Below are 16,381 nucleotides of genomic sequence, written 5' to 3'. Positions count from 1 at the left end.
TCATACTATCATCAAAAACCTCACTGCAATCTCTTTGTTACAAGTTTGTAAAGCAAACAGAAATGCAATAGGGAGGAGAGTCTGGAGCTCCCAAAATCTGAGGCTGTGATGATAAATAGTTAGAGAACTGCCAGGAGATGAGCTCTTACATCTAACTTTCGCAAATCATTTACAAAATATGTATTTATGCATTTGCAGCAGTAGTTATCCATCAGTGGACTGAAGTGTCTTAACAGAGCTACTTTCAGGACAGTGTTTCAATCCCATCTTTATTGTTCTTGGAGATGGAACACTTGTACACCAGTTTAGAAATCTCTTCCTTAAGGAGCTTATTTTTACAGGCATTTTAAGAGTGGAGTGTCTGGCTTGACTTTTAGATCATTTTGATTCTGTCCTAACACTCAAATCGCTTCAGGTATGGCCTTTTTTTTTTGGTGCTTTCTGTGTCATGAACTTCCAGTTAATGCATTTCCCATTTCTAGGAAATGTTGAAGCTGCCACATGCTGGAAGAGGGTAGTCCTGAATAGTACGCTTTTGATAGATCTGGAAAAGGATGTGTGGTACAGCTCGGGAGGGTCAATGTACCATCTGAACAACTAAACTTTCAATTACTAAAAATTTCTGAGACCGGTGATGCTGTCAGTGGTAGATCCCAGTTGTTGCCCAGGTCTCTGTAACAGCCAGGTACAAAAGATTGCTTCAGGACAATTTTTTCCTCTCATTTAAGTTTCATCTCTGCGTTCCAGCTCTCCAAGTCTGTGCTGTGCCGACCTGGAGACGCCTTCTTATCACCACCTTCCCCTGCTTTGAGACTGCAGGCATAAATCTTGAGGGTCACTTGAAAGTTTGTATACTCGTGCAAACTTTAAATTGGGTCAGGGAGAGTTGTACCATTGGTGTATTGGCTTAATGATGGTATATGTCAGGCTTTGTGGCAACCATACAGTCAATGAGCTGTGTGAATTTAAACTTGAAGTGCAAAAAGGTAAGTTAGGAAAACGAGCAGACCATTTGCATTTGGCAACTGCGAGTAGAAAAAGGCTTGTAGAAATAATACTTCGCCTTTTGAATGATGTTCTGCCTTTTGACCCTTGTTTTCTACCTTTGTTGTGCTTTTTCTCCAGCTGGGATGACAGCAGCTCTGTCAGCAGTGGGATCAGTGACACCATAGATAATCTCAGTACTGATGACATTAACACTAGCTCCTCTATCAGCTCCTATGCCAACACACCTGCCTCCTCCCGCAAAAACTTAGATGCACAGGTAAGACTTCTGCTTTAGACAAGTAACACTGATACTTAATATTTTCTCTGTGCAGTAGGTATAATTGTTCTAAGCTGGATGAAACTGAACACACAGACAGCCTTCAGTACAGACCACATCACTGAAAAGGCAACGTCAAGCAATATAACTGCCTTATCATACGTGGCATTTACTTAGTATTTCCTTTACGGGTGGAATCTGTGGCATCTCTGCTGTGGTGGTGTGGCAACAAATGGCTTCTGCCTTCCTGGTGGCACTGCTGCACAGAAAACATGCATCAATAGATGGGATATTTATTTTTTTTTAGCTCTAGAAAAGGTATTAAGTTTTCTCTTAAAGAACAGAATTTAATTAAGTCAACATGAAAGTTCAGAGATTGTTTACACTTCCATCAGAAATGTAAGTGTGCTAGGCAAATGAAATAGATTATTTTAAACTTCCGGGGTGGCATGTTACTGCAGGGTTTCTATTTTTGGCAGCATTTCATAGGAGGATAAATTTTACATCCATCAGCAGCATATGTGTACATTTTGTGCCCAGACACCACACATCCAAGGAGGTTAAAACAAGTGAAGGTATCCAACAGATTTTCATTCGTCAAGTAGACTGCATAATACAGAGATTTGCAGTGATATAAACTGCTTTTTTCCCCAGTTGTACAGAATTTTGTTTGGAAAAGTGCAGGACTAAGAATTCCAGCTTTGTTTTTGTACACCCACCTGCTCAAGGGACTCAGGTATTGTGTGTCAAAGCAGCCAGGACACAGTACTTGGCATTGCAGCAGGTAGAGGAGGGGAATGTAGGTATAACCTTCTCCTCTCTTTCTTTCCTCTCTTATTCTTCTCCAGTCCTTTTCATGACTGGACCTCAAATCTGTTTTTAATATCAAGTTTTAATGTAGACCTGTGGTTGCTGTGAAGTGTTACTCTGCCTACAGGACTGTGGTGCAAGCATACATTAGCCTTTGTTCCCTTGCCACGAAGTGCATATTTGAGCCTACATTAAAGATTTCCAGTGAGCCTCTGGAAATCACAGCGATTGCGTGTGTGCTCGAAACTGCTAATACAAGTCCCATGCAAGTTGAGAGGAGTTAAGATCTATCAGCGTGTTTTTCAGTGTGTAACAGAGAGAGTAACATAGACAACTAGAAGTATTTTTTGACAATTGTTACTGTCTCAACACTGTAATACTGTTGGGAAAAAAGGAAGAAAAAGGGAGACATGACTAAACATTAACCTAAGGGAAAAAAAATAGAAACTCATTTGACTTCTATCTTCTGATGGATCAGATTCTTGGAAACACCTCAGAGAGATCAAAATCTGTGTTGACGAACTCCTCTTCCTCCTCCACAACTATTACAGCATCCAAGAGAGTGCAGACATACACCAGAAGAAAAGCAGCTGAAGCTTGTACAGACAATAGAGCGTGGTCATTAAAAGAGGAAGCTGGGAGTGAAGGCGTATAAGTTGTATTAGCAGGTTTTTGCTGTGTGTCTGTGATCTGCCTCTCTCCTCAGTTTTTGTGGCTGACAATATTATAGGTATTACTATTACCTGCAAATTACTGTCCATAAAATACTTCGTTTTCATTCAGACAGAATATCCTAATCCTGTCAACTAGGGGCATTAAAATAACTTGGAATGATGGAGCCATGTGTAGCTTGCAGGGTTGATTTTTTGCTGCCCAGAGTAGTTCTCGGAGCTCATGACACAGTGAATGCTGCATACACGCCTTTTCTGTCTTACCTGGAGTATTGTATGATGACCTGTACCCAGGTTTGTGGGCGCCAAAGGACTGGCAGACATCTGCAGAGGGATGTGGACTTTTCTTCTCAGGATATCCACTGCTTTGGTTCTCCTAAGCAGTAGGCACTTAACTTCTAAGCTGCTGTGATTCTACCATCTCTTTTTGAGCTGTTACGGAAGTTGGATTTCAGATAAAGAGGGAGTTTGAAGCCGATACATATGCAGCTGGGAGTCCAGACAAATAATACAGTAACGTCAAAGGGAGAGAGCCCTAACATGTCAGTGTGTGCTGATAAAATCAGTAACTTGGACAGAATCATTTCTGCAGAGGAAGAAAGTATGGTTGCAGGAGGGAAAAAAAGTCTCTGCTAAGCAGCTAATCTCAAAGCTGCTGAGTACCCCATACTCCAGAAGCTGTAGTTTCTCCATCTTTGAGAATCAGGACTGAAATGTGATAGTAACTCCAGCTTCATAGACATTCATAATTGTAATCCCTTTTTCTAACAACGCTACAAAGCTGTTTGCTAGTTGGTTCTGATCAAGCTAGTGATCGATGTCTTGCTCAGATTGTGTCAAGCACCAAACCACTTAATGTAGCTTATACGACTTCTGGGAACCTAGTATTTTTAATCCCTTATGTTGCACAGACTTAGATAAGTTACCTTTTACATGGCATTGCATATAGTATGCCTTTAAGGTCACATCATACACATTATTTGAAGGAGAAATTAAGATCTGGTGGGCATTTGAAAATAACTTATTTAACTGAAATAAAGTGGAAGAGAGGGAAACAATCGAGTAATGAACTTGTTCATGCATTGCTAAAAAGGTCAGAAAATGGAAAGGAAACAATTCCTTTAAATAGGAAACAGCAGCATCTTCAAGCTGTTGGATCAAGACAACTTCTCGGTTTCGTTGGACCAAAGATGGGTTTGGTCTGTTCACAGCTTCATGAATAGATTTACAAAACTGTAGGAATAAATTGAGAAATCCTAGTGGTTACTGCTACTCCCAGCTCAGTCAGACGTCAGGCTTTGCTCTCAGCTCATGCTCGCTGTGGCTTGCCATGACCTCCAGCAAACAATATTTCCACTTTCACCTACCCCAGGCCTTTCAGGCAGGTGGAGTTTCAGCTGCAGCCCTGAATCCAGGTTTCACTGTGTTTTGGTTTTGATTCCTTAGTCATGTTTCTGTGCTGTGCACACTGTTTACCATTAAACAGAAACATCTCTGGCCAGAGGGCTTCAAGGGTAGATGTGGAGCATTTCAGAGGCTATGGAAAAACTTTGGCCATGGTGTAGTAGTAGAATGAAATGAAAGAGAAGAAAGATAGACAACTTCTTGTAATGCTGTTCTCTCTGTTGAGACTCTCCTATTCCTACAGATTTAAAGGAGAGGAAATAGAAGGCGCAGGAGTATTTCATAGTCAACCAAAACTAGAATAAGCCATTTACTAGCGAGTACGTGTATTTCTTGCTGTTGAACACTAACAGTGTAAATATGCAATTCCAGACAAGGCAGTTGAAGCAAAATACTAATGAGAGCACATGAGGGATGATGTTGAGGTTGTTTTGCTGGTCGATTTTTTGTTACTTCTTGCCTGTGCTCTCTTCAGAAAGAAATCTATAAGCGTAGGAGCTGTTTGCATGAAATGCTGATTCTAGAGAAACACGAGACATAGAAACACTCTCTGAATTTATTCCACACCTACCAGTGGTCATAAATGGGAAGGTAGCCAACCATCCCCAAACCTTGCAGCCATACAAAAAGAAGGAAGTTATAAAGCAGTGTTTCATTCAAACCTATGCTGACTTGCTCTCTTTGAATGGAGTGGCAAAGAACAAGTATTTGCGTAGCACGAGGAAAGTACAGGAAAATAATATCTAAATCCATAATTCAGCAAATGCTTGTTAGTCTAATGATACGCAGGCAGATAACTAACTCTTGCATGTGACTGAAGAAAGACCATTGTGATGTGTGGTGTCAGTTTTCACATACTGATTGCTTAGACTAGTTTTTCAAGCTTTATTAAAAAAACAAAAGTAATTATAGTAAAAAGCAGAGGAAATGAAACCACAGCACAGATTCCCTAGATTGTTTAATATTAATGATGTGATCTGGTAGGAAGAGAGAAGTCATAAACTTGAAACACACTTTAGGAACTTAAACATAAAATAGAACATTCTGCTGAAAGCATGATAGATGATCACGCTCCTTCGCTGTGCTGTGCTTTTCTGATTATCCAAAGGGGGTACAAGGTTGTGGGCCTTATAATGTTTTGGAGTATTTAAAATAATTTCCTTTTAAGTGATACTACCATTCAGCTACTGCACAGTGCTGAACACATTCATCTTCTGCTGAGGCTGCAGGGAAGAGATAGCACTCAACATCTTAGCAAAATTCACCAACTCTTTACTTGGGAGCTTCGTGATCAAGTGTTGAATTGTCAGTCTCTTTCATGGTACCATGACGGCTGCAGAACACGTCAGCTATGAATTTTTTATCTGGATCAGGGTCAGATATGTGGATATTCATCATTTGTGCCTGATCACAAAATAGTTGGTTGTGGTGTTTCAAAATTTGCCCGAATTAATCAACAGCATTTGACAGGAGAAATAAGAATTCTACGAGAGTAATTATTAGCAGTAGGAAATGCTAATGTATGGAGAATATATTTTTTATATATATGGGATAATAGATTTTATTTGTTTCTGAGAATTTGGCAAAGTCTTTCTAATGAGAAAATTCTGTATTTGATTTTGAGCTTTGCAAAACTCTCCATAAAAGACTGGTAGTACAGTCAGTCTGTGCAAATAGTAGGGGAAAAAGCAGTTTGTGGGAGTTGAATATACATTAAAAACTAAGGTAATTTAAGTCAGTCTTGAGTTGTTAGGAAGTTGTTGGGGAGTTGTTCTTCAGTTCTTGGGTGTCCTTCTACTATGGTAGATTAAAATGAACAGCATTCCACACCTTCAGATCTCTTCAGAAGGCTGCCTCCTCATGCTGTGGAGATAAGATTGCCAGAGAAGTGATAGGAAAGCAGCAAGAACAAAGGAAATCTGGTTGCACGGGTTTGAAACGGTTTTTTGGCATTGCAGTAAAAGGGTTCATCAGAAATTCGAGATGGAGGATTATAAATATCATGGAGCTTGAATATATCCTTTATAAATCAAGTGGGGGGGTTTCATGTGTTTAGTTAGTTATTCTGAGGGGCATGGCTGTTATACAGTTTGTATTTTTCCCTAGCGTATTTAAAAAAATGTGTTGTTGCTGGTGTTCATTTCTTGCTGTGACATTTCTTTATCAAAGGCGTGTTATGTTTGTTGGTACTTAAGAGATGACTGCTCAGTTGATTAATCAGTTTGATGGTTCTCATTTATGAAGCTTTTTAAAAGAAAGTCTTGCTCTGAAGCTTGTATTGCAATTCCTTATCTGTCCTAGACTGATGCAGAAAAGCATTCCCAGGTTGAGCGGAATTCCTTATGGTCCAGTGATGAAGTCAAGAAATCAGACGGAGGATCTGATAGCGGTATAAAAATGGAGCCAGGATCTAAATGGAGGCGGAATCCCTCTGATGTGTCAGATGAATCTGATAAAAGCACTTCTGGTAGGAAGAACACTGTTATTTCACAGACGGGCTCCTGGCGACGGGGCATGTCAGCTCAGGTTGGCATTACCACACCAAGGACTAAACCTTCAACCACCTCAGGCGCATTAAAGACACCTGGAACAGGTGAGAAAAGGTGTAAGATATAAACAAGCCCAAAAGTGTGTTCGGTATGAAAACAGTTTAAATACTTTCCAGAGGCAGAACCTGAACTTCAGGTAATCCTGTCTTTATTTTTAGGTATTGTTTTAACCTATGCAGTATCTCGTATGTTCACATTTCTATTTCTGTTCATTTGAAAATGAATATTTTGAATTAGTACACCATGAAAGTTGTTTTCATGACAACTCTCATCTTAAGCCAAGCTATTTTTGGGCACAGTGTTGTCATATGAAGAATAAATAATATAATACCAGCTTTTAAAGTCACATTTTAAGAACATACCGTATGTGTGGTCGAGGAGATTTTTTTAAATTTTTTTCCCCCATACTAAACCAGCATGTTAATTTATACTAAACAATAGTTCTGGATTTTCTTATAAATGTATTAGTGATTTTAGCACTTGCAGATGTGTGAATGAAAATGGATTGAATTTCCATAATCTACTAATATAAGTTAATATCTCTCCTCTTATTGGATCATGTACGCAATTGTACCTGAAAAAGTTAAGTTAGATACTTTCTGGAACAATGCTTTCTAGCAAAATTTTACTAACGGCCTAACTCTACTTCTGTCTAATGATAAAAAAGGATCAATCTGTGATAGCTACAGAGGGAAACATTTTTTTTCTAATCTGTCACTATTACATAAGACTGTTCTGCTTTTCATATTCTCGAGGGCAAACACACCACATACTTCCTCTGGCAAGTCTGCATGTATAACTCACCAGAGTGGCATGTAAGTTCAGTGCAGACTAGATCATAACTTCTAACCACACTCTGGTGGCTAACACGCTTTTGCTTTTCATGCTGCTTTGAGTTTCATCATTTGCTTGATGTTTTCAAGTCATTAAATATTAGAATTCTTTTTCTATTTTTGTAGGGAAAACTGATGACGCCAAGGTATCAGAAAAGGGTAGACTATCTCCTAAAGCTGGACATGTTAAACGTTCCCCATCAGATGCAGGACGCAGCAGTGGTGATGAATCCAAAAAGCTTCCCACAAGTAACTCTAGAACAACTGCTGCTAATGCTAATACATTTGGATTTAAGAAACAGAGCGGGTCAGCTGTAGGCATGACTATAATCACTGCCAGTGGGGCAACTATCACCAGTAGATCGGCTACCCTGGGAAAAATCCCAAAGTCATCTGGACTCATGGGTAGGACCACTGGTCGGAAGACTAGTGTTGATGGCTCACAGAACCAGGATGATGGCTACTTAGCACTTAGTGCCCGAACTAATCTTCAGTATCGTAGTTTACCCCGGCCCAGTAAATCCAGTAGCAGAAGTGGAGCTGGGAATAGATCTAGCACAAGTAGCATAGACTCCAACATAAGCAGCAAGTCAGCTGGGTTGCCTGTCCCTAAAATGAGAGAGCCTGCCAAGGTAATCCTTGGAAACTCTCTGCCAGGATTAGTCAATCAAACTGATAAAGAGAAAGGGATTTCGTCTGACAACGAAAGCGTGGCCTCATGTAATTCTGTTAAAGTGAACCCTGCATCACAGACTGCTTCTAGCGGAGCTCAAAGTACCCACCAGCAAGGAGCCAAGTACCCCGATGTGGCCTCTCCCACTTTGCGCAGGTAGGCAATAAATTCGTTGATTGTGCAATGATGTTAGTCGGAGCTGAATGATGAGGACTCTTCAAGCCAGGCCTGGCTGTGTTTTGTGGAGGACTTACTATTTAGTGTCCTACGTCAAGGTCTTTGTATTTACCTTCAATTTCACATAAACAGGTTGGCCAGTGTTGTAAATACTCAGTGCATCACGCAACAGCAGCCAAAAATTTAACATTTGGGGGAAAAAAAGCTGTCTGGCAGAAAGTTTGACAATTGTGATACGAGTCTTTGTTGCAAAAGTCATACCTGAAGGCTTTATCCGTGCAGATATCACAGGAATAAGAGTTTTCTTGCCTCAAGATTACTGAAGAGTTCTTGTGCCAATGTATATGTAACAAACCTGGAAATACTCCAGTGGTGGATCAAATTATAAACTGACAACAGGAGAGTTATTTCAGCTTTTCCTGATGACATTGGCGTAGCTCGACCTGCCATACTTAAATTCACATGCCTAACCCAAACCAATCTTACAGCTGTGTGGATTAGGCCAGTGTGTTGCGAGAGTCAACATCAGGTTATTTGCCTGTGTAGAAGAACCCTAAGTAAATTTACTGTCTAAGATGGTTTGAATTTTTTTATTTTAATAATATTTTTTTAAACAAAAATCTTATCTGCCTTCTGTTTCTTCATGACTACCCCACACATTATTTTAACATTAGCATTGAGTTGGCCAGGAGTTAATTTGCTGGTGCAGTGTGCATCAAAGCCTTGATATTGGTGAAAGGTTCCGTTAAGATTATTTTTTAATTTAATTTGACATTGAGTAGCTTGTCTGTTTCAAGTTGCAGTGTTTTGCATTTCATTTTGTCTTGATGCCCATAATACCCATACAGTTATGCTACATCATCCTGCTTCCAGTGATGTGAGAAAGCCACATTCCATCTGAAGCACCAGTGCAAGCATAATGGCTGTGATGGCAGCTTAGGCTAACGCTGTAAAGGGGTGTGAGCTTTCTTTTTGGATGGGTGGTTTTATTTGAAGAGCTTATGTGAGGATAATTCAAGATACTTTCTTTATTCCTGTTTATCATTAGATAAGCCATGTCCTTTAGAACATTTAATTTTTATTGATGGCTGCTTATAAAGAAAAACTCCAGTAGACCTTTCATTTCTACAGTATGCCCCCTGAGAAATGTAGATGTTCAGTATTGCAAGCCTCAGGTGCATCAATCTTGAAATTTGATTGGAAATTTTTTTTTTTTATTACAACAAAACCACATCGCTAACTGAAATACTATATTAGAAATACATGACACTTCAAAGAGAAGACACTGAGGCTCAATTTAACTGGTCCCTCATTTGATTTACAATTTCACTCTTGAATTTTCACCAGACTGTTTAATTTGTCATATATTGAAAGGCAACAGAGTTGAATTGGACCTCGTCCACTAAGTACTGATTTCTAGAATGACAGTAAAGAAGATTTTGAGCTTAATTTTCATAGTCAGTTGAAATGAGTTGCACGTGTTGGTTTTTACATATTTCTTCTTGGCCCTGTAATATTCTAATATTATACAATAAATTAGAATCCACACCTTTGTAGTGATACAGCTTTACCTGTAAGTCTGTGAATATACGTAACTTTTACGCTGTCATAAACAGTGAAATTCTATAATTCTGCTACGGGGGCCATCACTGTCTCTGTTCTCTCAGTATTCCCTTCAGTTCTGGTATTAGGTATCCGGCATGTCCCTTAAGTGAAACCATGATTTATCTTGATATATTTTATTATTAAATTGGGCCTTCATACTTTGCAGTGTATAATACACTGCTTTTCTATTGGTGGGAGACATGCATGACCCAAGAGCCAGCTCAGATATGTCAATCTCGTGTCAATAATAGTAGATAGGACTAAAGAGATGTCCTTGTAGGGAATGTCCTTCCAGAGTTAATCTCTGTATTGATGTGACTGCCTTGCTGGGTTGGATTTTCTCTGGACCACATCCTCTTCTGAAGGCATTTGTTATGAGGTTGTGGTTTGACCAGGCATGGCCTTTAGCAGCTTGTTTCTGTTTATGCCACAGTGCAGTATCCTTTTAGTTGTATTAAAGGGGCTGTGAGACATTTGGAGAAGACTGCATAGCTTAAAAACAGCTTGTAAAACTCTTGTGTTGGTGCTTGGGTTCTTTTTAAGCTCTAGGATCCTATCTCTGAGAGTACAGTTCCCCCAGTACAACTGAAGAGGCGGTGTGCAATGCTGTAGGAGCAGGAGTACCCTGAGCTGGTACTGTTGCTGAAGGCCATGTATTGTTGCAGGATGGTTTGACATTTTTCTTCATACTCACTGTGATAACATTAATTCTGAATAAACCCTAGACTCTAAATATCTCTAAATCCTGTAGGAATGGGTTTTGTCTAAGTCAGTGTCTCCTGATTGGTGAGGTGTGGTGTCCAGGTGAACCAAGTTTGCCAGGTCTGCGCTGGTTCGTGAATGTCTGTCTGCATCAGGTGCTGAGAGGATCATGGCACAGAGCAATGCTGAATTATGAGGTAGATGTAGATGGGCATCTTAGCCCTGCTCCAGCAGTGCTGTCCCGGTGCTTTGTGGCAAGTATACCACAGCAGCCATCCAGCTGAGATCTGAGATGTGTTCCAGGCATCTTGTGCAGGTACACTGGAGGTGCAGATAGCACCTGTGTAATAAGTACAGTGCTTCTGGGCATCACTGGGCTTACTGCACATGTACAATAAGGTCCCAGCTGGGTCACACACAGCCTGTGTTTCTGGGAAGTGTTGGACAAAGTGCTGTAGTGTGTGTGTGTTGTACAGACAACCTGGGCATACTCAAAGGCAGAGAAAGTTCTGCTCGGTGCATACGCACCCATAAATCTCCAGGAGCTCTTGTGTATAAGTGCTGTAGTCCTTTATTCTGAGGACTACGGTCCAATAGACAGCCACGTTGAAAGATTTCATCCTCAATACTCCACACTGTTGATGAAAAAAAAAGCAAATCCCTATAGGTATGTGTGAGAAAAACCAAGGTTCCAAAGGCAGTTACAGGAACTAAGTGGCAGAAACAGAAGCAACGTTTTGGGGTGGGTGTTTGAAGCTAGAGTCAAAAGATACGCTTCAGGATTTCGAGGATCAGTTTTAGGATGATTGATAATCTGCTCTTGAGCATGTTTACTTCTAAGACACTTTTGCACTTCTGAGAACTTTCCCATTGACTATTAATGAGGGAACTAAAGTCTCTTCTTCACTGGCAGTGCAGCTGTGTCACAGGCAACAGTGATGCAAACTGGAGATGCTGCAGTTGTCTTCCTGCAGCCATGCTTTGATATCAGTAGATATTTTTCCTGTTACATCCCAGTAAACGCTGCTTCTGTGCAGAGCATTTGGTGATTTGCGTAGAATTTACCTGGACGACAAGCTTTCAACCTCTAATATTCCATGCTTCAGAGTAATGAATGTGGTATTTCCTGGTATCCTTTTTCCTTAAGGAGCAGAAGACAATACAGCTGTATTTTAGTACTGTGAAGTTGTGTTTTAGCTTTGTGAAAAGAGTATTTGATGATTCAGAGAAGACATACCTAAGACAGATTTGAAACTACAAATTCATGAATTTATAGTTGTGTATGCCCAATCTAGGATCTTAATGTTGCTTTTTGAAGCTAAGAAGATATATGGTCTTAATATAAAATATAGTTGCATTTAATATTCCATTTTATGTATTTTTAATGTTGTCTTTTTTTACAGACTTTTTGGTGGCAAGCCTAGTAAACAAGTTCCCATCACAACAGCTGAAAATATGAAAAATTCAGTAGTCATCTCCAATCCTCATGCTACTATGAACCAGCAGGGTAATCTTGATTCACCATCTGGCAGTGGTGTGCTGAGCAGTGGGGGCAGCAGTCCTCTGTATAGCAAAAACACAGATATGAACCAGTCTCCACTAGCTTCTAGTCCCAGTTCAGCACATTCAGCTCCTTCCAACAGTTTAACGTGGGGTACCAACGCAAGTAGCTCTTCTGCTGTTAGCAAGGATGGCATTGGATATCAGTCTGTCAGCAGTCTGCACACCAGCTGTGAATCCATTGATATCTCTCTGAGCAGTGGAGGTGGGCTGAGCCATAACTCCTCCACTGGCTTGATTCCAGCCTCTAAAGATGATTCTCTGACTCCCTTTGTCCGAACCAACAGTGTTAAGACTACATTGTCTGAAAGGTTAGTAGTTTTTTCTCTCGTTTCCACTAAGCTTTTGTGTAGCTTATATGTGAAGAAAGTCCTGGCAGCAGTAACCTACACTGCAGATGCAAATCACACTGTGCTTTTTATAAGATAATACTGAATGGTGTTACTAGAACATATAAAGAGGCCATTCCAGGCAAGGAGCCTAGTTCAGAGCAAGAGGATGGGTTCAGGTGAGGTTTTTAATTTGCTATGGTAGCCAATGTGAGAGCTTTCTTGCTACTACCTAATACTTGAATTTTGCATCATATATTATCCTTCCAAAGTTGATGCGATACTGATACTCAAAAGAAACCTCCAGCATTGTTACCATTTGGATTTGAGAAGCCAACTGTTTCGTGTTAAAACTTCTTGTTCGTAACATTTGACAAGCTTTTAAGCTGGAGGTCATGCTGAAAAGAGAAGTCCCTGTCTCCCTAGTTACTTGATCCATCCCTTCTCGTTCTTTCCCTGCTGCCCTGTCCCATCTCCAGCTGCTCCCTACAGTGTTTTGGTTATAGGCATTCCTGTGAATGCTTAATGAACCCAACTGGGAGATGGATCCAACTGAAAAACAATCATCTGAATTGTATTTCAGACTGATGAGTTCCCCCATCCTTACATGATCAGATTAATATCTGTGTGGACACAGAGTGGGACCTGGGAACAGACTGAGCAGGGAGAAGGGAACGGGACTGCTTTTTCAACATCAGAGCTGTATTAATGGCACATTGAGCTAACATTGGGATAAATCCAACAGTGACTTGCTGTGCATGCCTCTCCGAGTGACCTTTTGTAGAGGGCAATAGTACCTCTGCAAGATGGAAATCAGCTATATTCTGATATGTAACTCTGTAGTCGGGTAGCAAAACTTTTGTAGTTGCCTCTCAATGGAGAAAATTACTGCTGAATATAATGCTCTGACAGTTTGGGTTTCTGTTTGTGTTTTATTATAACTCCTTTCTGTTCTTTCCTCTCTTCATTCTAATATTCCTTCTCTCGTTTTCTGTCTTGTTGGACTGATTCTTCTAGCCCTCTTTCTTCCCCTGCTGCTAGCCCCAAATTCTGCCGAAATACTTTGCCCAGGAGACAGGACAGGTAATGCTGTCTCAGGACAGGAGTATGCACAAGGCTGTAGGTTTTTGTTGCCCATCTCGGTGAAGCAAATTGTTTTGTGACTGACTGTGCTCAGTTGAGTCCTCTGCTGTGTTCATCGTTCAGGTGTGAACTGACACAAAGACATGCCAGTGAGAGTCCCCTCAAACACCCCATCTATCTACCTAAATCAATCTGGAGAATGGCATACAGCAGAGTTGGCATGTTTTTGGTGTTGTGCTTATAACTGGGAACATCTTTTGGTGTGGGGGGGTTATTTTTTTTACCCCCCTCATTTCTTTGCCAAAGGCAATTTGAAAATCTTGCCATTTTTTTTCTACCAATCTAAACTCTCACTAGCATTTCAGCATTCCTCTGGCATGCTGCTTTTCCCACTGCCTTTCAGGCCTGTCCTTTTTGTCGTGAAGTCCCCGTGTCATTCAGTGTCGTCAGTCTTTTATTGCAGTTTGGCTCTTGAGTGTTTTTCAGGGACTTAGGTACATCCATCCTTGTAAAGACAAATGCTAAAGTTAGGAAAAGATGACCTGAATCTAAACATTTAGCTCACTTTTGCTCACTGCTGTAATTTGAATCACTCCCACTCTGTAATTTAGCTGTAAGGATTGTTATTAAATTAATTAATTTAAACACATGGATATTTTCTTTAAAAACAAATTAAAAGACTCTGCTCAGTTACAAGTTCATCAGTTGTAAAAACATAAATATTTGGGTTATGGACGACTAGTAGATTCATTTTGCTTCACTAATGGAATTTAAGCTAAGATTTGAAAATTTAAACTGTCTAGGCTCTATACTTTTACTGAGATACATTGCAGCTACGTAACAGTAATTAGCTGCATTCCCTAAATGGTGTCTGCTGAAAGAAATGACAGGAAGGTGGTTTGGACTTGGAGATTCTCATCAGTTTTCTCAAATAGTCTGCCTCCTGCCTGCTGAAAAGCATATTTTTAAGCATCCATTTAACGTTTAAAGAGCCATTTTTGTTCATTGTGGGCAAGAGAAATAGCAAAATCACGTTGTGAACAGATGAGATTCATTGGCATGGTACCAGATGCATGTTTGTGCAAATCCACACCTGGGTAAGGAGGTTTTTGCATGTTTCTGTAGGAAGGCCCCAGCACCTTTTCCTCTGAAAAGGTGATGCAGATGTTTGTTCGTCCTGATCTTATTCCTTCCCTTTTGTTCTTCTCTGAAGTTCTTTTCTTTTAACTTTTCTGCAGCGACCCACATCTTGATAGGAACACTTTGCCTAAGAAGGGACTCAGGTATTGGTGTTTCCACACGGTTTAACAGCTTTTGTTGTGGCTTTGGAGTTTGCTTTGTGTTTCTGTTGTGGCTGGTGGTGATGGTCGCAGTTTGCAAGAGGTGGCAACAATATTGTCTTTCTTTCTTTAATCGTCTAAGAAGGCCATTGACCACTGTGCTTTTTTTCATCCAGTGGCTTCTCTGCTTGAGCAAGAACTGTGGCTTTTGCTGGCTGAATTGCTGAAAAGCATCTCATAAACCATGACTGGGCTTGACTTTAAAGCAGTAATTTTGCAGCTTCTATGGCTATTACATGGAATGACTTTAGATCATTTTCACCCCGGGAACCTTGGTGTTGATATATATAGAAAATATTTGCAATATCATGGCAAACCTTTTAAGATGAGATTCGACACAGTAATTAAAAAAAAAAATTGCTTCAGGATACATGAATATATAAAGGCTCTTAGAGATAACTTCTACTCTTCTAGAAAAGAACAAAAAAATCCCAGAATAAACTATTAGTAGTTGTCTTCTCATACATTTTGTATGTCTGTAAGGTCGTGATTTTTTATAACATTAAAAAAATGGACCAAAAAAGATTTTACCATTGATACAATTCTATAAGATAATCAGCTTTAAGTGTATTAATTAAGTGCTTTAAGGGTTACAGAATTTACAGAAGATATCTTAGACAATTTAGAAAATTGCAGCTTCAGAATTGCTTCATGCAGCTTCTAGGATCACTGAGTTGATGCCTTGAAATTGCAGCGGCAAATTATTCTGTGCTGTACACGTTCTTCACAGCTGCTTTGAGTGCTAAAAGCCTTTATTAAAATGCCATTTTGTTTAAAATGTTTCTGTGGTTCACAAGTATGTCTCTAATAAATAAAGACTCTCTTTTAAGACCGAAACATTTGAGTGCTGAAGAGGTAGGTATTCATGCTCAAATAAAAAATCTCTAGTGTGTTAAAGTAAAATGACTGCTTAAAATCCCTTTCTTAATAGACAGATATATGTGCAAAGTTTTAAGACATGCGGATAGTCAGGGACTCTTGCTAAAGTGTTGAGGCATAAGCAGAAGGAGGAGGAATGTATTTTTTGAAAGTAGTTTGAGTTTTTGCAATGTTAATTAGTGTAGTGGTCACGTTAATTTAAAATAGTCTTAATAAGTGATATCTTATTGTAATGTATTTAGTTGGAGCTAATCTAATTAATCAAATAGATAATATCGACTAATAATAGTCTCCAAGTGTTTAGCTTTTGGAAGAAGAGCTAGTAACTCATAAATATTTCTCAAAAGCATATGGCATAGCTAAGGCAGTCACTGAAATCTATCAGCAGACAAGTGTTTCCATGATGCTTTTTCTGTTGATACCTGTACCCTATCATGGATTTCACATAACACCTGCGGTAACACCTATTTTTCAGGCATATACAGAAGCAGATTTAAAACTT

The 16,381-nt window shown here is 39.7% G+C and overlaps 1 protein-coding gene across 5 annotated transcripts in view; it reads left to right on the top strand.

The window, feature by feature from the left end:
* NAV2 (neuron navigator 2) overlaps positions 1–16,381 on the top strand; it is a 420,599-nt gene that overhangs the window by 363,161 nt on the left and 41,057 nt on the right. For 4 of the 5 annotated variants that reach the window (XM_074918582.1, XM_074918578.1, XM_074918581.1 and 1 more), the window contains 6 exons: positions 1,126–1,264; positions 6,451–6,742; positions 7,658–8,360; positions 12,092–12,559; positions 13,595–13,660; positions 14,899–14,943. In XM_074918582.1, the coding sequence (XP_074774683.1) occupies positions 1,126–1,264; positions 6,451–6,742; positions 7,658–8,360; positions 12,092–12,559; positions 13,595–13,660; positions 14,899–14,943 (1,713 nt within the window). The remainder of the gene's footprint in view (positions 1–1,125; positions 1,265–6,450; positions 6,743–7,657; positions 8,361–12,091; positions 12,560–13,594; positions 13,661–14,898; positions 14,944–16,381) is intronic. The other variant, XM_074918583.1, reaches the window with a different exon arrangement.

This window comes from Athene noctua, chromosome 14 (genome assembly GCF_965140245.1).
Source record: "Athene noctua chromosome 14, bAthNoc1.hap1.1, whole genome shotgun sequence".
NCBI lineage: Eukaryota > Metazoa > Chordata > Aves > Strigiformes > Strigidae > Athene > Athene noctua.
This window is presented reverse-complemented; position numbering and strand designations above follow the sequence as displayed.